The sequence below is a fragment of the Opisthocomus hoazin genome, chromosome W (genome assembly GCF_030867145.1).
Source record: "Opisthocomus hoazin isolate bOpiHoa1 chromosome W, bOpiHoa1.hap1, whole genome shotgun sequence".
Taxonomy (NCBI): Eukaryota; Metazoa; Chordata; class Aves; order Opisthocomiformes; family Opisthocomidae; genus Opisthocomus; species Opisthocomus hoazin.
This window is the reverse complement of record NC_134453.1, coordinates 24,419,176-24,442,806: the sequence shown is the minus strand read 5'-3', so window position 1 is coordinate 24,442,806 and position 23,631 is coordinate 24,419,176. Positions and strand designations below refer to the sequence as shown.

Genomic DNA, 23,631 nt, shown 5'->3' with positions numbered 1-23,631 from the left:
ATTGGGCAAGCAGCCTTTAGTGCTTGTGCTACTTTATGATGGCATTAACTTTGTGTAACTACATTGTTACCATGCTCTTATAGTCTTAAAGAATATTGAAATTCTGATATTAGTCTTGTGATGAAATAAGACTTTAACTTAATTTGACGTTCAGTGGCACATCCTACTAAAGGTGTGGTATGGAATAAATCCTGTATTATAGATCTTGCTAGCCTTCTCTTCTTTAAGCCCCGGACATGGAGTTAGTACTATTTGAGGGGGTAGGAGTACATCAGCATCCCTAAAGCAAGGTAAGGACTGAGGAAGCAATTCATTGGCAGGCATTCCAGGGATAGGATGAAAAGGTGGGAATGGTTGCAGTGATGCCCATCCATTTTCTTAATGTTAGAAACTACTGTTCTGAATAAGTGCTGAGATTATAGATGTCTGAGAATCACAGACTGGTTGAGGTTGGAAGGGACTTCTGGAGGTCATCTGGTCCAACACCCCTGCTCCAGCAGGGCCACCTAGAGCCAGTTGCCCAGGACCATGTCCAGACAGCTTTTGAACATCTCCAAGGAGGGAGACTCCACAACCTCCCTGGGCAACCTGTTCCAGAGCTCAGTCACCCTCATAGTAAAAAAGTCTTTCCTTATGATCACACAAGAACCTCCTGTGTTTCAATTTGCGCCAGTTGCCTCTGGTCCTGTCACTGGGCACCGCTGACAAGAGCCTGGCTCCATCTTCTTTGCACCCTCCCTTCAGGTATTTATATACATTGATGAGATCTCCCGTGACCCTTCTCTTCTTCAGGCTAAACAGTCCCAGTTGTCTCAGCCTTTCCTCATAGGAGAGATGTTCCAGTCCTTTCTTCATCTTTGTGGCCCTTCGTTGGAGTCCTTCCAGTATGTCCATGTCTTACTTGTACTAGGCACGCCGGAACTGGACACAGGACTCCAGGTGTGGCCTCACCAGTTTTGAGTAGAGGGGAAGGCTCACCTCCCTCGACCTGCTGGCAACACTCCTCCCAATGCAGCCCAGAATACCATTAGCCTTCTTTGCTGCAAGGGCACATTGCTGGCTCATGTTCAACCTGGTATCCACCAGGACTCCCAGGTCCTTTTCTACCAAGTTGCTTTCCAGCTGGGTGGCTCCCATCCTATATTGGTGCCTGGGATTATTCCTTTCCAGGTGCAGGACATTGCACCACTTCTCCTTGTTGAACTTCATGAGGTTCCTGTCAGCCCATTTATGCAGCCTGTCAAGTTCCCTCTGGATGGCAGCACAGTTCTCTGGCATATCAGCTACTCCTCCCAGTTCTGAGTCATCAGCAAGCTTGCTGAGGGTACACTCTGCCCCATCATCCAGATCATTAATGAAGATGCTAAACAGGATTGGACCCAATATTGACCCCTGGGGTACACTGCTAGCTCCTTGGCCTCCAAGTAGACTTTGTTCCACTGATCACCACTCTCTGGATCTGGCCGTTCAGCCAGCTTTCAATCCTCTTCACTGTCTGTTTATCCAGCCCATATATAACAACTGTTTTTCTATGGGGATCTTTTGAGAGACAGTGTCAAAGGTCTTCCTGAAGTCCAGGTAGAAATTATCCACTGCTCTCCCCTCATCTACAGGGCCAGTCATTTCATCACAGAAGGTTATCAAGTTGGTCAAGCATGACTTCCCCTTGGTGAATCCATGCTGACTACTCCTGATGGCTTTCTTGTCCTTCCTGTGCCTGGAAATGGTTTCCAGGATTAGCTGCTCCATTACCTTCCCAGGGATCGAGGTGAGGCTGACTGGCCTGTAGTTCCCCGGGTCCTCCTCCTTGCCCTTCTTGAAGATAGGAGTGACATTTGCTTTCCTCCAGTCTTCAGACAATTCTCCCAGTCTCCATGATGGATCAAAGATTATCGAGAGTGGCCTTGCAATGACATCTGCCAGCTCCCTCAGCACTCGTGGGTGCATCCCACCAGGGCCCAAGGACTTAATGTATATCCAGTTTGCTTAAGTATTCCCTGACCTGATCCTCTTCCACCAAGGGTACATCTTACTTGCTCCAGCCTTTCCCCCGGTCTCAGGGGCCTGGTATTCCTGAAGGCCAGTTTTTCTAGTGAAGACTGAGGCACAGAAGGCATTCAGTACCTCAGCCTTTTCCGTGTCCTGTGTAACCAGATCCCCTGTCTCATTAAGCAAGCAGCAGTCCCACATATTTCCTAGTCTTCTTTTTGTCTCCTATGCACTTACAGAAGCCCTTCTTGTTGTCTTTGACATCCCTTGCCAAATTCAGTTCCATTTGGGCTTTGTCTTTCCTAACTCTGTATAAGAAAGAGATACTTGGAGAATGTCTTTGTATTCCTCCCAGGTTACCCATCCTTGCTTCCACCTTCTGTATACTTCCTGAGTTTGACCAGGAAGACATCTAGATCTAGTTTATTTTTTATTTTTTTGGTTGTTTTTAGAAATAATAAAAATGTAAATTAAGCTTCTCAAGTATGGTACTGTTCCTGTATTAAATGTCATTATTACATTATATTAAATGCCAGACCTTGTGTACTGGGTCTGGCTCAGATGGAGTTTTACTTTCTTCGTAGCAGCCTGTGTCGTGCGGTTTTTTTGGATTTTTACCTAACAGTGTTGATAACACACTGATGTTTAAATTACTGCTGAACTTGCTTGCACAGCATCAAGGCCTTCCTTCTCTGTTTTTTGCTCTGTGCCTGCTCCCCACCCAGTGAGTAGGCTAGGGCTGGGAAGGGGACACAGCTGGGACAGTTGAACCAAGCTGATCAAAGATATTGCATACCATATAATGTCATGCTAAGCAATAAAACCGTGGAGGGACAGGAGGGGACAGACTTTTCCAAAGTAGCTGTTGCTCAGAGACTTGCTGGACATGGGTCTGCTGGTGGGAGGTTGTGAGCAATTGCCTTTGCATCACTTTTCTGTTTGTTTTTTTTGTTTTGTTTTGTTTTTTTCTTTGCTTATTAAACTGTCTTTATCTCAACCCATGAGTTTTTCTCACTTTTGCCCTTCTGATTCTCTCCCACATCCTGCCTGGGGTGGGGGGAAAATGATGTTGTAACTGAGTGAGGATTTAACTGGCTGGGGTCAAACTACCATACCTTGTTCAACTTGTGATTTTCTAACTTGCTTTTCATAGATCACAAGACCATCCAGGTCAAGAAACACACACCACTGGCAGTATTGCTACCACATCAATATCAAGCAGTAATACCTCAACACCAACTTCAACAAATAGCAACTCTTTTGGCTTGGGTAAGAATATTTGTTAGGTAACATGGTGGGTACCTTGGTTTCAGGTAAGTATCCCTGGAGCTTTATTCTAATGTAAATGGGACTTAAAAAAAATTATAAAATTACTGATGACAAAAATCTGTTGTTTTGGTTATTTCTGATAAGTTTCTGGTCAGTAAGTTGTCAGAGGTAAGTCATTTCCTTAATTTTTATGTACAGAACTTCAGGCTTTTGCTGTTTCATCTTCAGCAGTAAGGTGCCACTGATCTCGTATTCTAGCACTATATATATATATATAAAATATACATATGTATGATATATATTGTTCTGGTTTCGGCTGCAGCCAGCAACAGAAGTGCCACGCGACCAGCCCTCCCCCCGCCGGGGTGCGGAGGAGAATGGAAAGAAACAGGCAGAAACTGGTGGGTCGGGATAAGGGCAGTTTAACAGAACAGCAAACAAAGGGAACAGGAACAACAACGATACAGATAAGGGGATTATACAGAACAAACCCGCAGAACAGAGCCCGCAGAACAGAACCGCTCTCTCAGACTGCACCGCTGTGCCCTCCCGAGCTGCGAGAGATTTTCCACCCCCAGCTCCCCCCCACCAGAACCCAGCATGACGGCACATGGTATGGAATACCCTGCTCTGTTTGGCCAGGTGGGGTCAGCCCGCCCGGCTGTGCCCCTTCCTGGAGTCCGGTGAAAAGTAACCCTGCCCTGGCCGAACCAAGGACATTATCCACTCCTTATTCCATACAATCTACGTCGTGCCCAGGTCCCCCATTGTCCAGTTGATCACCACCACTTCTCCTGTCTCCAGATATCATTCCCTTAGTCTATGGATCATCACTCTAAAGTGTCCATTGAGTTCATTTAATCCATGACTTTGGGCTTCATCTGCCGTAATGGTCTTCCGTGGCAGGAGAGGTGATGTGTGGTGATGGGCGGTCACTTGCTGCATCCGGAGCCCACGGCTGATGTATCTGGTGTGGCCCGTGCCCACAGTCTGCAGGAGATGTTGATCTTGATGAAGTTGCTGGGTGCCAGTTGTTGAAAACCAGGTCCAGTCCCATCATCGCTGTGCTCTGCTAGGTTTTCATCAAAAAGTCCATCCTTTTTTAATCTGGACGATTCTTACTACGATGCTACTGGTACAACACATAACAATTATAACAGACAGTGACAGGGTTATTTAACAATTAACTTTATACAATTTATTTATTTATGGACTATTCTCCCCCAAAATCAAATCCCCATGAGGTACACATCGGACTTCCCCATCCTTCCGCATTACCCACCAGGTACACCCAGGTCCTTGAGCAAAAGCAATCCCGTGGACAGGCTTGCCTTTGCCTGAGGCAGGACTAACCCAGACTGTCTTCCCTAACATGTTCCGCATGTGCACTACAGGGACTTTATCCCCTTCTACGGGGCGCTGAGGTTTTGACTGGGCAGGACCAGCCCGATTGGTGGACCCTCTGGTGTTAACCAACCAGGTGGCCTTTGCTAAATGGGTATCCCAATTTTTGAAAGTCCCACCCCACATTGCTCTCAAAGTGGTTTTTAGCAGCCCAATGTACCGCTCGATCTTTCCAGAGGCTGGTGCATGGTAGGGGATGTGATACACCCACTCGATACCGTGTTCTTTGGCCCAGGTGTCTATGCGGCTGTTGCGAAAGTGAGTCCCGTTGTCCAACTCAATTCTTCCAGGGGTGCCATGTCGCCACAGGACTTGTTTTTCCAGGCCCAGGATGGTATTCCGGGTGGTGGCATGGGGCACAGGGTAGGTTTCCAGCCATCCGGTGGTGGCCTCCACCATTGTGAGCACATAGCGCTTGCCTTGGCGGGTTTGTGGCAGTGTGATGTAGTCAATCTGCCAAGCCTCCCCATATTTATATTTTAGCCATTGTCCTCCATACCACTGAGGCTTTACCCGCTTGGCTTGCTTGATTGCAGCGCATGTTTCACATTCATGGATAACCTGTGCGATGGTGTCCATGCTCAAGTCCACCCCTCGATCACGAGCCCATCTGTATGTCACGTCTCTTCCTTGGTGGCCCGAGGTGTCATGGGCCCACCGAGCTATAAAGAGCTCACCCTTATGTTGCCAGTCCAGATCCACCTGAGCCACTTCAATCTTGGCAGCCTGATCCACCTGGTGGTTGTTTTGATGTTCTTCAGTAGCCCGACTCCTAGGGACGTGATGGACTTTTACAACCAACTGTTCCAGACGGGCAGCAATATCTTGCCACAATGGGGCAGCCCAGATGGGCTTGCCTCTGTGCTGCCAGTTGTTCTTCTTCCATTGCTGCAGCCACCCCCACAAGGCATTGGCCACCATCCAGGAGTCGGTGTAAAGGTAGAGCACTGGCCACTTCTCTCGATGGGCAATGTCTAAAGCCAGCTGGATGGCTTTCCCCTCTGCAAACTGGCTCGACTCACCTTCTCCCTCGGCCGTTTCTGCGACTTGTCGTGTAGGGCTCCATACAGCAGCCTTCCACCTCCGCTGCTTCCCCACAATGCGACAGGACCCATCCGTGAACAGGGCATACTGTTTCTTATCTTCTGGCAGCTGGTTATACAGTGGGGCCTCTTCAGCACGTGTCACCTCCTCCTCTGGTGATACTCCAAAATCTTTGCCTTCTGGCCAGTCCATGATTACCTCCAGAATTCCTGGGCGACTGGGGTTTCCCATTCGGGCGCGCTGGGTGATCAGCGTGACCCACTTACTCCACGTAGCATCGGTGGCATGATGCATAGAGGGGACCCTCTCTTTGAACATCCAGCCCAGGACCGGCAATTGCGGTGCTAGGAGGAGCTGTGCTTCAGTGCCGACCACTTCTGAAGCAGCTCCAATGCCTTCATATGCTGCCAGAATCTCTTTTTCAGTGGGAGTATAGCGGGCCTTGGATCCTTTGTATGCCCGGCTCCAAAACCCCAGGGGTCGACCTCGAGTCTCCCCTGGTGCTTTCTGCCAGAGACTCCAGGTTGGGCCATTCTCCCCAGCTGCGGTGTAGAGCACGTTTTTAACATCTTGCCCTGACCGGACTGGACCAAGGGCTACGGCATGAACTATCTCCCGTTTAATTTGTTCAAATGCCTGTCGTTGCTCAGGGCCCCATTCTAAATCATTCTTCTTCTGGGTCACGTGGTACAGAGGACTTACAATCTGGCTGTAATTTGGGATGTGCATCCTCCAAAAAGCCACAACACCCAGGAAGGCCTGTGCTTCCTTTTTGCTGGTTGGTGGAGACATAGCTGCTATTTTGTTGATGCCATCCATTGGGATTTGACGGCGCCCATCCTGCCATTTTATTCCCAAAAACTGGATCTCTTGCGCAGGTCCCTTGACTTTACTTTGCTTAATGGCGAAACCAGCTTTCAGAAGGATCTGAACTCTTTTCTCCCCTTTCTCAAAAACTTCCTCCGCGGTGTCACCCCATACAATGATGTCATCGATGTACTGCAGATGTTCTGGAGATTCACCCTTTTCCAGGGCAGTCTCGATTAGGCCATGGCAAATGGTGGGACTGTGTTTCCACCCCTGGGGCAGTCGATTCCAGGTGTACTGGATGCCCCTCCAGGTGAAAGCAAACTGTGGCCTGCACTCTGCTGCCAAAGGGATGGAGAAGAATACATTAGCGATTTCAGTTGTCCCATACCACTTGGCTGCCTTTGACTCCAGCTGATATTGAAGTTCTAGCATGTCTGGCACAGCAGCACTCAGCGGTGGTGTGACTTCATTCAGGCCACGGTAGTCTATTGTCAGTCTCCACTCTCCAGTAGATTTTCTCACTGGCCATATGGGACTATTAAAGGGTGAGCGAGTTTTGCTGATCACTCCTTGACTCTCCAGCTGGTGGATCAGCTGATGAATGGGGATAAGGGAGTCTTGGTTAGTGTGATATTGTCGCCGGTGCACCGTTGTGGTCGTGATTGGCACCTGTTGTTCTTCAACCCTCAGCAACCCCACAACGGAAGGATCCTCCGAGAGACCAGGCAAAATGGACAGCTGTTTAATTTCTTCCATCTCCAAAGCAGCTATGCCAAAAGCCCACCGATACCCCCTTTGGGTCCTTGAAATACCCTCTCCTGAGATAGTCTATACCAAGGATGCATGGAGCCTCGGGGCCAGTTACAATGGGGTGCTTCTGCCACTCCTGCCCAGTGAGGCTCACTTCAGCCTCCAATACACTCAGCTCTTGCGACCCCCCTGTCACTCCAGAAATGCAAATGGACTCTGACCCTTTGAAATCTGATGGCATTAAAGTACACTGTGCACCAGTGTCCACTAGAGCTTTATACTCTTGTGGATCTGACGTGCCAGGCCACCGAATCCACACCGTCCAATAAACGCGGTTGTCCCTTTCCTCCACCTGGCTGGAGGCAGGGCCCCTCTGATCCTGGTCAGAGAATTTGCTGCTCACCTGCTGTAAGAATGACTTGGAGGTCCCTTGCAGAGGATCGGAGTCAAGATCAAACTGCCTACCTGGTCTGGAGAGCTGGCTGCTGGAAACTGGAGCAGCATTTTTCCTAATAGAATCCCCTTTTGTGATTGTTTTACCTCGCAACTCACGCACTTGTGCCTCTAGACTTGAGGTGGGTTTTCCATCCCACTTCCTCATGTCCTCTCCGTGGTCACGCAGGTAGAACCACAGGGTGCCCCGTGGTGTATAGCCTCTGTATTCCCTCTCCTGAGCAGAGAAACGCCTGCCCCTAATAGCTGAGACACTGGCCTGTACAGGTGGGGTGTAGGACATATTCTTTTCTAGTCACTTGACCAGTTTCTCCACAGCTGAGACAAGGGAGGAAGAGAGACTTCCTTCATACTGCCGGAGTCGGACAGCCACCTCATCCACTGTTGGTGCCTTTTCACCTTTCCAGTCTACTACTGCCAGTGATTTGGCATATGAGGATGGTGCGCTCCGCACAAACTTCCTTCACATGGATTGTGAGCACTGGACTTCATCTGGGTCTGTGGGTACCTGCTCATCGTCTGTGTCACAGTAAACCAGCTCCCACACAGCTAATTCCCTCAAGTACTGAATACCCCTTTCCATATTGGTCCACTTTCCAGGATGACATACAAAATCGTCACTGAAGGGGTACCCTTCCCTCACACCTGACAGAAGTCTCCTCCAGAGGCTGAGGACTTGTTCCTTTTTCCCAATGGCCTTGTCAATGCCCCCTTCCCTGGCCAGGGATCCCAGCTGCTTGGCTTCCTTGTCCTCTAATTCCAAGCTGCTGGCCCCGTTATCCCAGCACCGCAGCAGCCAGGTGACAATGTGCTCACCTCGGTGGCAGCTGAAATCTTTCCGCATGTCTCACAGCTCGCTCAGGGACAGGGACCGGGTGATGATCTCTGTCTCTATTTCCCTTGATGACCCTGGCTCAGTGTCATCCCTCCCGGAGCGATCTGCTCTCTTTGCGTCTTTCTTTAGTTTTACAGGGGCGACTGCTACTGGCACAGGTTGGTCATTGGGCTCAGCCGCGATGCCTGCAGCTGGAGCTGGGGCTGGAGCAGGTGCTGTGCCCGCTGGGGAAACTGGGGCCGCCCCTGCGGCTGTGGCAGCGGCAGCCGTGGTGCCGGTCTTGACTGCCTGCTGGGCTGGAGGGGCTGCAGGGCTGGCTGGGGGGGCAGCGCCAGTCGCAGTGCCTGCCGCTTTGCTTCCCCCCCTTTCCCCTTTAGGGCACTGAACAGTGCTGAACAGGGAAGCTCGGTAGGCGTGGGCCAGACCCCAGCACATTGCGGTGATTTGTGTCTCTCTGGAGTTCCCAGGGTGGCAGCACACTTTTTGCGGATATTTTACTAGTTTGTCCGGATTCTGCACTTGTTCAGGGGTGAGTTTCAAAGACACCGGGGGTGCCCACTGCCCTAGACACCTGCCCATGCTGTCCCACACACCCAGCCACTCAGAGCTATCCAGCCCCGGGGCAGGTCTCTGCACGATGTTCTTAACTACTTGTTTAACCCTAAACAAAACCTGCAACCCATTCAGGAGGCAGAACAGTAGGAGCATGCTGGCCTGAACATCCCACGGGTACTCAATATTCTCAAAAGCCGTTTGACCAGCCTGAAGGCCGGAGGGGGGGCGAAACAGTGGGGGAAGTTATCTCCTCCGGTTTTCCCCACAGGCTGGGTTCGATTATTAATAAATTCTAAGACATAGGATCCGAGGTATGGAAATGACTGCAGTGCTGCATGCAAATACAAGCCTAATTTCATGCACAGTGATGTTATCATATCATAAGTCGATGTCATACAGTACAGCAAAATCATCATCTTGATCCTTTTCCCCGCGATGATGAACAGCACTACAGGGAAAACATAGTGCAAGTAAGGATTCAAAAAACACAGCCATCTGATCAAAGACAGAAACATTTTTACCGGCGACTATTTAACTAACACAGTAAATGCATATAATAAATTTTAACAAAATCTAAGAAAGCTGTTTTAACACACTCTGCTTAGCCCTGCCGTTATCCCCGCCCCATGCTTGGACGCCAATTTAATGTTCTGGTTTCGGCTGCAGCCGGCAACAAAAGTGCCACGCGGCCGCCCCTCCCCCTGCCGGGGTGCGGAGGAGAATGGAAAGAAACAGGCAGAAACTGGTGGGTCGGGATAAGGGCAGTTTAACAGAACAGCAAACAAAGGGAACAGGAACAACAACGATACAGATAAGGGGATTATACAGAACAAACCCGCAGAACAGAGCCCGCAGAACAGAACCGCTCTCTCGGACCGCACTGCTGCGCGCTCCCGAGCCGCGAGAGAGTTTCCGCCCCCAGCTCCCCCCCACCAGAACCCAGCATGACGGCACATGGTATGGAATACCCTGCTCTGTTTGGCCAGGTGGGGTCAGCCCACCCAGCTGTGCCCCTTCCTGCATTCTGGTGAAAATTAACCCTGCCCTGGCCGAACCCAGGACATATACATATATATTTACGGGTATCGGGTAATTAAACTCCTTCCAGTCTCCTCCTCCTCCTTAACAGTTCATTTGAATTGACCTGAAGAGAATATTAAAGTTTGACTCATAACGTCATGACTTGCAACAGAAGTAACAAAGCCACTCCTATCCTGCAAACCAGTACTTCTCAGGTTCTGAGTCTGATTACATTATCAGTCTTCTCTTTCAGGAATAGAGACAGAAGTCTATTGATTTAAAAATATTATCTCTTTCTGTAGTTACTGAGTTTTGTTATTCATGCTCTTTCATTGTTTGCTTTCTTTTTAAAAAACAAAACAAAAAAAAAAAGGAAAAAACTATGTTAATCAATTGCTTTCTTTTTAGTTGTAAACAGTTCTCCAGACTGACTAGTACCTTCTAAAAATGTGAAACTTCTGTGTTTGCTGAACTCTGCAAAGGAGGAGAATTTAAAGCATTATTAGTTCTTGTTGCATCAGCAAAAAGAAGAGCTCTACTTTTTGTTTAGAATAGGGAGTATGCATCATATTAAGAGATTCCTTGTGGTGGTGGTCTGTCTATAAATGATTATTATAAATGTATTGGAAAGTGTTGGGAGTTAATCTGAGGCCCCAAAATTCAAACATCCCTTGTAACTCAGCTATAGTAAAGTAGAAGTAATATAACAAGTTATATTTCAGATGTGGTTTGGATTTCTAGGTGTCTCATTATGTAAAGAAGCAAACTCTTGGTGAATGACTCCTTAACAGCCTTGCAAAGGTAGAATTTCCATTGAGTTTCATTATTTTGAAGTGTGGGTTATATTTATGTGTTTTCTGCTTAGAAAGAACCTGGATGTGTTTAGAAATATACTAGAAGCTGAAAGTTTTTTTTTTTTCTTTCCTCTTAAAGGTGGCCTTGGAGGTTTGACAGGCCTGAGTAGCCTGGGTTTAAACACATCAAACTTTTCAGAGTTACAAAGTCAGATGCAACGACAACTTATGTCCAACCCCGAAATGATGGTTCAGATAATGGAAAATCCATTTGTTCAGAGCATGCTTTCAAATCCTGATCTGATGAGGCAGTTAATTATGGCTAACCCTCAAATGCAGCAACTGATACAGAGAAATCCAGAAATCAGTCACATGCTGAATAATCCAGATATAATGAGACAGGTATGTAGAAAGATCTCTAAGTTCATGACCTTTGATTATACTGTAAATGTGAACAAAAGAGCAAGAATTGGACATGCTTAGATGAGTGCCAAAATATTGTTGAGGAGTTTAGGCTTGTTAGACAATCTGTAAAAGGTCACTATAGGAAACTGATGTTTTTATTTCTAGCTGCTGGTGTCTGAAATAAGCTGATAATTAAAAAAAAATACAGCATAGTTTTGAAACATCTTCTGAGTTTAGAGTTGGATGCTGCTTGAAATCATCTGTTGTCTAGTCAACAGTGAGTTTACTATAAAGTAATAATTTTCCAAAATACTGCTTATAGTTTATGTAACTGTGGGTACTTCTGATTGCTTCTAAAGTTATGTGTTATGTAATGTATGCCTTATGTGGCAGAAGGCATCAACAAACAAATGGAGGCTTTGGAAAATTAAGGTATTTATTTTTCAAGTTCATGTTATAAGCTGCATCATGTACTGATGTTAGAAATGGTAGAAATATATTGTGTTGAGAAGAGACAAGAAAGAACAGGATGGTACATTCAAGGGTTTTTTTCTTCTGTTTACTCAATGCTTTCTGACTCAGCCAGCATACTGACAGTTGTGGCAGAATGTTGGCTAGATATCAAATTCTATTCACTCCCCTGCCACTAAGATGACATCTTGATTTGGCTTTAATCCTAATTTCAAATGGAGGTAGACATTAGTAACTGAGATACTGTTAAATGCTGATGTTTTCACTTTAAAATGGATTTTTTTTTATTATTCATACAAATTAAATGTTCTACTTCATTAGACACTAGAACTTGCTAGAAACCCTGCAATGATGCAGGAAATGATGCGAAACCAAGACCGAGCCTTGAGCAACCTTGAAAGTATACCAGGTGGCTACAATGCCTTGCGACGTATGTACACAGATATTCAGGAGCCAATGTTGAATGCAGCACAGGAACAGGTGAGAAATGATTGTAGGGGCCACCAAAAGTAAATGTTTCTGTTTGTTTCAAAAATGAAAGAAGATAAATAATGTAACTTTTCAAATGTGTACTTGACAAAACTTAATTTGTTGAAGCTTGAAGTCAATGTGTGGCTTGTTCCTATGCTCTTTTAAACTTGAAGGAATAAAGATTGTTTTGTGAGTTTGATAAGCTATTTTAATGTTCATAAATTTTTTGTTATATATATTCTACATTTATTTATTATTAGTTCTTAGACTTATAAAATTCCTGAGGTCCAGGAAAAATTAAGTGTGTTTAGTAACTTAGAACCTAAGGTGGGAAGAAAAAAGACTTTGAAATTTTTCTAAGTTGGAAACCACTATGCAAGATATAATCTTACTGTGATCAAAGTACTAGTGTAGTAGCAAATGCTGCATTTAAAATGAAGTGTGATTACCTTTTTTTTTGAGATAATATCTCTTTCAATGTTGGTGTCTTTTCAGAATATTTACAATGGCTTATTTCAGGATGGTGATTATAATTGATTAAGAGCCATCAACATTTGTCTTCATGTGTAATTTTGGAAAGGTAACTTGCCATTTCTAGCAGACTTTAAAATAGTTGACTAATAGATGATATGTGTTTGTTTCTCCTTCCGTAGTTTGGAGGTAACCCATTTGCTTCCTTAGTAAGCAATGCATCATCAGGAGGGGACAGTCAGCCATCTCGTACAGAAAATAGAGATCCTTTACCAAATCCCTGGGCTCCTCAGTCCAGCTCTCAGAATTCCACAAGTACCAGCACCAGTAGTGAGAGCAGTGGCAGTAGTAATGTTGGAAATAGCACCTCTGCTAGTATGGAACAGAGCTCAACTATACCAAATTTGGGACCTGGACTAGGAGGTGTGTCTGTTATTACAATTGCATATATCTGCAAATATTTAGGAGTTTGCTGAAATGTTTCTGTTATTAGAAAGAGATGTTTTGACTCAAAGTTTGTATTGCTGTTTATTTCCATAGAACATTTGACTAGTATCGAAGTCCTCTGTAGAAAAACAAACATGAAAAGTAAACCCAGAGTACTAACAATACTTCTATACTGCCTTAAAATAACAAAAGTAGGGAATCTGTAGATGAATGATAATTTTCTTTTCTGTTTGGAGACAAACAGGAAAACAGCTAATAATGTAGGTACTTAGCGGGACTGCTTGTTTGATATGACCTCTGGCTTAACTTGTTTCTAGGGCAGATGTATCTGTGTAAGCAAAACCACGTTGAGATGTATTTAAGGGGCTAAAGCTCATTTAAAAAAAACCAAAAAAACACAAAACCTCACACAGTTGTATCCCAGTTCTAGACAATCTAATTAATTTGATTATAGTCAAGATTTTTACTAAAGCGACTTTTTTTTTTTTTAAAGTTGGTATGTTCAGCACGCCAGGAATGCAGAGCTTGTTACAACAGATAACAGAAAATCCACAACTTATGCAAAATATGTTGTCTGCACCCTATATGAGAAGCATGATGCAATCATTGAGCCAGAACCCTGATCTTGCAGTACAGGTAAATGCTTTTGGTGTAGCAATATGTTGTGTGCACTGAAGTGAAAAAAAGGAGCTGAATTTATGATACAGTTATATTTTCAATACAGAGTAACTGAGCTGACTTCTCAATGATAACTTGCCTGTTGTGAACGGTCTAGTTTTTAAAGGATGTTAATGCCTGACTTATTTACCTAGTTACCTTTAGCAATCTGTTGCAGGCAGTTTCTTCAATTTGTAGTTGGACATCATGTCTTGCATTCTCTTGTAACAACTTGTAAATTTGTGTATATTTCATACAGCCTTATAATTTTGTGGCCTAGCATAAGAACCAGTTAAACAAAATAAATGCTTTAATTATAAATTAAGGTAGATCTGCTAGTAAATAAATACCCACCCTAGCTTGGGAGGACAGAAGTGGAGGGGAAGGAGTTGGTGCTGTTATTCTGGTTTTCATTTCTCATCTGTGATCCTTGCTCACAATGAAAGTGCTGATACTTACTGCTGTTTTATGAATGGTATTGTAGAAACGCTTTCCAATTTTACAGCAATAATACCCAAAGTCAAATCTTGAACTGAGATAATATTATCTTTTGTATTTTTGTATATTAAACACTTAACTGTAAAATATCCCAGGCTTTTAGCAGACGATGTTTACAGGGAAACCATCACATCTGTAGTGGAGGCTGACCAGAAAAGGCTTTTCTTGTTACATAAATGAGGTTGCTTTGGCAAGGATCTGGCAAGGATTCACTTCAAAATTTTAACACCCCACCCCCAACAAAAACCGCACCCAAAAATACCAAACAAAAAAACCCAAAACAACTCCACACCACCAATGATTTCTGTCAACTCTCAGGCTGGTGGTTCATTGTTTCAGAACAAGTTTTGGCCAAAGGAGAAGTGGGAGATAATGACTCTGAGGTTATCATAGACTATTATCTTGTTATCTGATTCGTATGTGGTATGTCTTGAAATCCACTCTAGTATTTACTTTTTGATCTACTGCTTGATCTTTGATGTTAAATGTTTTTATCCCATAGATGATGTTGAATAATCCTTTATTTGCTGGAAATCCTCAGCTTCAGGAGCAAATGAGACAACAGCTTCCTACTTTCCTTCAACAAGTATGTTGAGATACTAAGTGTTGTTAATAAATGTCTGAAATTCAGTGAGCAATTTTTGCAATAAACTGGTGCCTTTCCTTAATATCACTTAAAGCTAGATTCTGTTATGTGTATTCTCACTAGCTTTAGATGCTGAGTTGCATTATCCCTTGATAATTGCTTGATTTATCTCTCCATCCCTTTCAAAAGTTAAATCTGGCTTTTAGTGGATGTTTTTGTCTGTGACAACTGCTTTGATTTGCTGTTGTGTCTTTGCTTAGAAGAAATTACTTGTTCTTACTGCACACCAGCCAGAGAAAACCTGTTTCCTTCATGATTTCTTTTGCAAATTAAAGAAAAAAGGTTATTACTTTTCCTGCTACTAAGATAAGCTTTTATGGTACTTTTCTCATACCCCCTCCACCCTGCCCTGATTATTTGGGATAAAGAGACCTTACAGCATGCTTTAAAAGAGGCAGGTCGTAAGCTAATTCAAAAGAAGTGGAATGAGTTCTGAAGATATTTGCCTGTAAAGATTGCCTTACACCAGCTTTCCCTCTTACACCATTGTGATTGCGGCCCCGGTATTTGCTTTGTCTTAACTGTCACAGTGTATACTAGAACTGTGTCCTTTAAATAGGACTAAGAAAATTTTTTAGGAATTAAAAATTAAATCCAGGGCTTGAGTTTCATCATTAGGCAGTCCTTGAAAATCAAAGTAAATGTGTGTTGCCAGGATCTCATTGCATGTAGGCAGTGTTATGAGTAAAATAAATAACAACATGAATTTCATGCCATTAATGATTGCCCAGTGCTTCAATCTATCTAGATCCCTCTGCAAGGCTTCTTGTCCCTCGTGAGAGTTGCCAGCACCTCCCAGTTTAGTATCATCAGCAAACTTGCTAATGGTGCATTCAACTCCTGCATCCAGATCGTTGATTAAAATATTGAACAGAACTGTCCCTAGAATTGAGCCCTGAGGAACACCGCTGGTGCCTGGTCACCAGCCAGATTGTAGCCCCATTCACTACAACCCTTTGAGCCCTACCGTTCAGTCAGTTCTTCACCCAGCGCACTGTGAACCTGCTCATCTCACAGTTGGACAACTTGTCCGGAAGGATGCTGTGAGGGACAGTATCAAAAGCCTTCCTAAAATCCAGAAAAACTACATCCACTGCCTTCCCTTTGTCCACTAGGCAGGTGACCTTATCACAGAAAGATATCAAATTAGTTAAACAGGCCTTTTCCTTTGTGAATCCATATTGACCGTGCCTGATGATTGCATTGTTCTTTGAATGCTTTTCAATAGCACCCAGTATGATCTTCTCCATAATTTTTCCAGGTACTGATGTTAGACTAACAGGTCTGCAGTTTCCTGGGTCTTCCCTCATGCCCTTCTTCCAGATTGGAATAACTTTGATTAGCTTCCAGTTAGCAGGGACCTCCCAAGACCTTTGGTAGATGATGGAGAGGGGTCCTGCTGTAACATCCGCTAGCTCTTCAGTACTCTTGGATGAATCCTATCAGGCCCCATGGACTTGTGAACATTCAGCTGATAAATCTGGTCCCTTACAATGTCAGTGTCCACAAATGGAAAGTTGCTTTTCTCGCAGTCGTGGTCCTTCAACTCAGAGGACTGGGCAGCCCAAGGTCTATCAGTATTATTAAAGACTGAGGCAAAAAAAGCATTGAATGCCTCCACTTTTTCTTCATCACTATTAGTCAGTGACTGTCTTCAACAAGTATGGGTTCCAACGTTTTCTTTAGACCTTCTCTTGCTATTAACTTACTTTAAAAAGCCGTTCTTGTTATGTGAAACAACACTGGCCAGTTTCAACTCTAGTTGAGCTTTGGCCTTTCGTGTCTTCTCCCTGCATATACGAATCACAGCTCTGTAATCTTCGTGCAAAGCCTGACCTTGCTTCCAGAGATCATACAACATTTCTTTTTCCTCCTGACTTCCATGAGGAGTTCCTTGCCCATCCAAGCTGGTCTTCTGTCCTGTTTGCTTGACTTATGACACAATGGGATTGCCTGCACCTGTGCTTCTAAAAGGTGGTTCTTAAAAACTGGCTAGCACTCAATAGACTCCTAAGCCTCAGCACAACTAGGAAAACACATCTGTGATCTACTCTTTCTATTCCTTTTACATAAGTTTTACCTAGAATTGCTGCTACTCTGCAACTGGAATTAAAAACATTAATAGAGATCCTAGTCACCTAAGTGTTCAGAGGATCATTGGGTCAGTTTTCTGTAAAAACAATTAAATATCAGACAGTAAGTCATGGTGTAAAGGTTATTTTCTTAAACGAAATAATCACAGCAGCTTACTTCAATGAATCTAAAATGCTTTCCTCCTTTAAAGATTTGGAATAACTTCACCAGCTATACATTTAGTTATTCTTCTCTGACTTTTAGCTATCATGATGATACAAATCTAAGAGACAAATGGAGAGTATTTAAAAACTTGCTGTGCTCAAGTCTCATTACACACCCATATTTCAGGACAGAATCAGCATTTGATCTTTGTGCCCTATTCTGCTCTTCTGTTTTGCACCGGAGGAAACTTAACCATAATTTGTGCAGTTCTTTGAATCAAAAAATGTTTTTGCGGCAGAAGGAAGTGAAGGCTGCTGAGACTAAACAGCCTGCCTGCTATTTGAAGCAGGTCTGGCTACCAAGACTTCTAACTGAAACAAATAACTTGACACATGTGGCATCTATAAACAGAGGTGAACATAAGCCATTAGTTTTGGTTTTGTATCTATAGTAGTGTGGTTTTTAGATGTTCAGTTTCAGAAATCAAAAGTATGTCTTTTATCTGTGGATGCAAAAGCCAGTTTTTAGTTGAATTTGCAGTAGAATGAGGGTCCTTGAATATTATATGTTTGCTAGTATGTTTTGCAGAGTATTTGTGTGTCTGTAGGTGTTGTTGGCACTACAGATATGAACACATGCAAGGACACCTTCCACCAGACCAGATTGCTCAGAGCTCCATCCAACCTGGCCTGGAACACTGCCAGGGAGGGGGCAGCCACAGCTTCTCTGGGAAACCTGTGCCAGTGCCTCACCACCCACATAGTAAAGAATTTCTTCCTTATATCTAATCTAAATCTACCATCTTTCAGTTTAAAGCCATTACCCCTTGTCCTATCACTACATGCCCTTGTAAAAAGTCCCTCTCCAGCTTTCTTGTAGGCCCCCTTCAGGTACTGAAAGGCTGCTATAAGGTCTCCCCAGAGCCTTCTTTTCTCCAGGCTGAACAGCCCCAACTCTCTCAGCCTGTCCTCGTAGGAGAGGTGTTCCTGCCCTCTGACTGTTTTTGTGGCCCTCCTCTGGACCTGCTCCAACATGTCCATGTCTTTCCTGTGCTGAGGGCTCCAGAGCTGGACGTAGGACCCCAGATGGGGTCTCACCAGAGCAGAGTAGCAGAATCACCTCCCTTGACCTGCTGGCCATGCTTCTTTTGATGCAGCCCAGGATTCCTTTGCTGTCTGTGACTTGGGCGGTGTGGCTGGAGCACTTGCTGGTGAAGACTGAGGCAAAAAAAGTCGTTGAGTACCTCAGCCTTCTCCATATCCCGGGTGACCAGGTCTCCTGTTTCCTTCCAGAGAGGGTCTATATTTTCCCTAGTCTTCCTTTTATCAGACATACCTATAGAAGCTTTTCTTGTTGCCCTTGATGTCCCTGGCCAGATTTAATTCTATTAGGGCTTTAGCTTTCCTAACCTGATCCCTGGCTGCTCGGACAATTTCTCTATATTCCTCCCAGGCTACCTGTCCTTGCTTCCACCCTCTGTAGGCTCTGTAGTATGATATAGGAGACTAATGTAGATTAGTTACATTGAACTAATACACTCCTATGGCTTTGGAAGATGATAAAGTCTACTAGAAGATGTAATGAGAAGTACTTTTTCTTATGTTCTCCTTATTTCAAAGGAGTCTAGAGAGCTCGTTGATCATCTCCTGTGAGAGTTTTCTCAAAAAAAATAAAACAAAACCTTGAAGGATTTAATGTAAACATTCAATACAAAGTTGAGAAACTGCAAGTTCTGAAAGGATATCAGATTCTATAAAACATCTAGTGATAAAGATCAACTTTGAATGTCTGTATATTATTCAATTATGAGTTTCTCTCCTCTCTTTAGATGCAGAATCCTGACACATTATCAGCTATGTCAAACCCTAGAGCAATGCAGGCTTTGCTACAGATTCAGCAGGGCTTGCAGACACTAGCAACGGAAGCACCGGGACTTATACCAGGGTAAGAATTGGTCATACAAATTTATACAATAATTTTTCTCTTGTGTTTGAGTTTTTTTCAGCTTTTTGTCTTTCTTTTTAACACATAGAGGTTTATCCAGTTTTTACAGACTGTTCCTCTTGCATTTTTTAGTTTCACTAAACTTGTTTTAGAATCTGTCACACTTTTGTCTGCAGCATTCTTTTAAGCAATGATGGATATGGTCTTTGTTTTGGTGCATTACTTAAGTTGTCATCCATTTTTTTATTTGACAGAATTTTTACTTAGTAATTGCATATAATGGGAAGAGACATTACAACTAAGCCATTTTCTGTGTTAGTGTTGTATTTCTCTTTGTCATTTGTGCAGATTCAATCCTGGTTTAGGTGGACTGGGAAGCACTGGAGCTCCTACAGGGTCCACTGTACCTAGTTCTGTTCCCAGTGAAAATACAAGTCCAACATCAGGGACTACTGAACCTGGTCACCAGCAGTTTGTCCAACAAATGTTGCAGGCACTTGCTGGTGCAAATGGTCAGGTAAAGTAGATCACTGTATTCTAGGGGGGTGGGATGGTTGTTGATTTTGGGTGGTTGGTGGGGTTTGTTTGGGTTTTTTTAATATTCAGGCCCTCCCCCTCAGTGTAAACCAACAGTATTTTTCTGGTCAAAGGAGAGCAGAGGAAGCTTAAAAGTGATGTTCTAGCTGTGCAAATAAATGCTGTAAAAGCATCATATTTGAGTAAAAGTGTCCTCTGAATAGTTGATTGTTGGACACCTATCTTCACACCCTTGAGTTTCTGAAATGCCTGGAAAGAAGCAGATTAAGGTGTTAAAGGGAAGACTGGTTCCCTGGCAAGTGAAATATGGGCTCAGACAAGAAAAAAACTTAAGCTTACTGAACATCATTATCTCTGTATTTTATATCTGTGTTGCTGGTTGTTACTCTGTAGCTGCAACAGCCTCTGTTTCATGCTTCACAATCGTCACATTCAGGTTATTTGGGGCCTGAATTTGTAGCATGCTTCCCTGACATCCTGCAGGTCCAGACTGCACAGTATACATTATATTAACATAGCAAGTGGGATTCAGGCTTTCTGGAGAGCTCCAGAAGTCAAGCAAAGGTGGCAGCTTTGCAGATAGATGTAAGGTGGTGAGCAAGACTGTCTTTAAAGGGGGCACACCCATAACAGTGGAGAGGTATCTCAAGAGCACTGTGTGAAACAGCACCATTACAGAGTTACATATCCAGTGTAATGGCAAACTGCTGGTAAAAGGGAGAGTCCTTCTCTGTTTCCACAGAATAAGGCAGTTTAGCTTGCTGATCTGACAGAAAAAAGTTATTTTATGTAACCATGAGAAAGTGGTGGTAGGCATAGCTATAGGGAACCATGTTCCCATAGATATTTTTATCCTGCTAGATCTTATGCTACCAATTCAGTATTCTGTTTGGTTTTGCTTGGGGGAAGCAGGTGGGGGGGGAGGAATGTTTAAATTTCAGTCAGTATATTTGCATTTTATTGGTTTGGAAGTATATGCAGTTTTAAAATACTGGTAGGAATTTCTCAATAGATGAAACTTTAAGCAGAACAAAAAGAAAATTAGCAGTAGCTGCAAAAATCTTGTGTTAATACGTAAACTCTCTCACTCATTTCAAAAAGTCGGTTCTCAATATTACTTTGATCCTATATACCTAAAGCATATTATTTTCATATGATTGTTCTGTTTCAATAATGCCTCTGAGTCGAAGATCATACAAGTGAAATTATTGAGAATTTTGCCATTAGTTTATGAGCAGTTTATTTGAGCAAGATCAACTCATAAAGCACAGCTGTCACTTTGCCTTAGGCTGAAGTTTTTCTAACTAGAATTTTGGTAAATTTAGTCAACAAATATTTGGAGCATTAAAGAGGTAACTCTTATGCCAAGAAAAAAAAAAAAAGCCTACCACATTCACTGTTGCCAACAGTGAAATTCTCAAAATCCTGCTGTCCCACGTTACTAGATTAGACTCTTTAATTTAAAAAAAAAAGGTATGTATGCACATCTTTAAGAAACTGTTCTTGGGACACATCAGATTTAACTGTTCCTTTTTTATCAAACATGCAGCTGCTCTTGTAGTTCAAAAATGTCACATAAGTGAAGATACTCTTAAAATTTGAGGCTGACTTGTTTGATCAATAATTCAATTGTGAATGAAATTTGTCATAGTCTAGTTTGGGGAACTTGAAAAAGGTGCGTTCAGAAATTAGTAAAGACAAGAAGTGGTTCAGAACCAACTATGTTTAAATCATGTACTTTGCCAAATGTGTATTATGCTTTTATAGCTTGAGATTTTTCTTCTTAGCAGTTACAAAATCCAGAAGTTAGATTTCGGCAACAACTGGAACAGCTGAGCGCAATGGGCTTTTTGAACCATGAAGCGAACTTACAAGCTCTAATAGCAACAGGAGGAGACATCAATGAAGCTATTGAAAGGCTGCTTGGTGCTCAGCCTTCATAGCAGTGTTTCTTTAACTTGAAAAAATGTAATTTATTTTTGATAACAGCTCTTAAATCTTTAAAATAGTTGCTTTATTTCATTCTGACTCTTGGGATTGTCTTGTTATAATTAAATCAGTCATGCATTTTAAGGTCAAGTGCGATAGTTTTCTTCAAATGGGGAATTGATGCATTTTCACTCAGTTGTTTTATGCATCACCTGTTTTTCATTATTTCTTAATTTTTTTGAAACAATATCAGCTTTCACAGTTGGTTGAGCAGGCTTTGTCTGACTTGGAACTGTCCAATTTATTTACTCCTAAACCATTAGCCTTCAGTAGTAATTTATGTAGGATACAAATTAAAAAGGAAACAATTGAAGGCTATAATTTGTGGGTACCAGTTATGCTTATGGTGATTTCAGCATGTATTTTTTTTCTTGCAAAATGCTGTAAGATTTATACCACTTGAGTAGTCTACCATTTTTGTTTTTATTTGTATGAAGTATAAACAAAACATACACAATGGAGACAGCTCATTTCTAGAAATTTGCATATTACAATAGAATCAAATTATAGGTAACCAAAAAAGGCCAGAGAAAAAAAAAACTAGTAGTAAGACATGGTTTTTAGTGTAGAATCTTCCAGCATCTTTGGTAAACATCTCAGAAAAAAATGTTTAGGCAAGTTCATTTAAAATATACTAGAATTGCTGTTCTAGTTAATCTTCATATCTAGCCATAAAGAAATTTGCACTGTAACATTGTTTCATTGCAAGATTGTTACAGATTAATTGTAAATTACCTTTGTGCAAATAAAAGGAGTACTGCCTTGTGCTCTGAAACTGTTTGTAAGGCTTTTTGGCTTGTTCCACTGAGATTCTAACATGCATTATGATTTGTAATTGGAAACATTACTTTCAGCCATTGTCATGTGATATTCTAATTACTTTTAACCACCATGTAAAAAAAATTACTGTATATGTCTTGAGTTTTTATTGGTAGTTACCTCTTGTGCACAGGTAATAAATGAATTTAAAAGTATTTAAGTATCTTGTTTCAGTGTGTTTGCAATTGGTGATTATCCAGCATTCAAGATGACTAACCTTTCAGTGTTAACTCTGGGACTATTTACATACTTTGGGCTAAGATTAGCAAACAATACTTGGAGCATAAAGTGGAGGACACAGTGGAAGGGTCATATGAAACTGAAGACTGTTTAGATAAAGTGAAAGTAGTGAAATAAAGCATTCCGCTGTGTGTTACTGAATAGTATTTGCTTTTTATTGGTCTTTGGTATCAGTGTAATTGTGAACATTCTGAATTAATTCCTGTATTGCATTAAACACTTCATCTGAACAATTTTTTCTTTTGGTACAAATATAAAGCCAGTTTGCTCTAAAAAACATTGCTTGCAAATGATTTAAACTTACTGGCCTTGACTCAAAATTGTTAATAAGTTAAACAAATTTATAATGGGATATAAGGGAGAGTGTTGAGCGCACTTTCTTTTACATACAATGAAATTAATAAAACTCTTGTCAAAGCCAAGCATGCAGATTTTACAGGGAGTAACTGTGTTGTAGTCTTCTCTCGGAAGTTTTTGCTGTCCAATAATCTTGTCTCTTCAGCAGTAAGTAAATAGATCAAATACTGGTGATGTACAGTAATGGGTAAAGTACAAGAAAATCTCTTGTTTGGCAGGCCTCTGTCGCTGGATTAAAGCCTCATAGATACAGCAACATAGAGCATTAAACAAACAAATCAAAATAGAATCTCCTGGTGATTTGAGTTTTGTATGATCGAAGCCTTTTAAAATACTTAAAGTTTGGGTAGGAAATTATTATTACTTTTGTTTCCTAGCCAATGATAGTAAACCTGCAAGGGACTGAACCTTCATGGTGCCTTCTGTTTGGGTAAGTAGCTTCCACTGCACTGAGTAAGAGACTGTGATAGGGAAGTGATAGCAAGTAGTATCTGTAGAATAATCACTACTTTTTCGTA

At 42.7% G+C, this 23,631-nt stretch overlaps 1 protein-coding gene across 2 annotated transcripts in view; it reads left to right on the top strand.

Annotated features, from left to right (window-relative positions):
• Positions 1-22,896, top strand: part of LOC142365616 (ubiquilin-1-like) — a 46,033-nt gene extending 23,137 nt beyond the window's left edge. Inside the window, exons 3-11 of one of the 2 annotated variants that reach the window (XM_075446573.1) lie at positions 3,143-3,258; positions 11,063-11,325; positions 12,121-12,279; positions 12,924-13,164; positions 13,682-13,824; positions 14,846-14,929; positions 19,056-19,171; positions 19,520-19,688; positions 21,499-22,896. In XM_075446573.1, the coding sequence (XP_075302688.1) occupies positions 3,143-3,258; positions 11,063-11,325; positions 12,121-12,279; positions 12,924-13,164; positions 13,682-13,824; positions 14,846-14,929; positions 19,056-19,171; positions 19,520-19,688; positions 21,499-21,651 (1,444 nt within the window). In that variant the 3' untranslated portion in view covers positions 21,652-22,896. Of the gene's footprint in view, positions 1-3,142; positions 3,259-11,062; positions 11,326-12,120; positions 12,280-12,923; positions 13,165-13,681; positions 13,825-14,845; positions 14,930-19,055; positions 19,172-19,519; positions 19,689-21,495 lie in introns of both variants that reach the window. The other variant, XM_075446572.1, reaches the window with a different exon arrangement.
• The last annotated feature ends 735 nt before the right edge of the window (positions 22,897-23,631 follow it).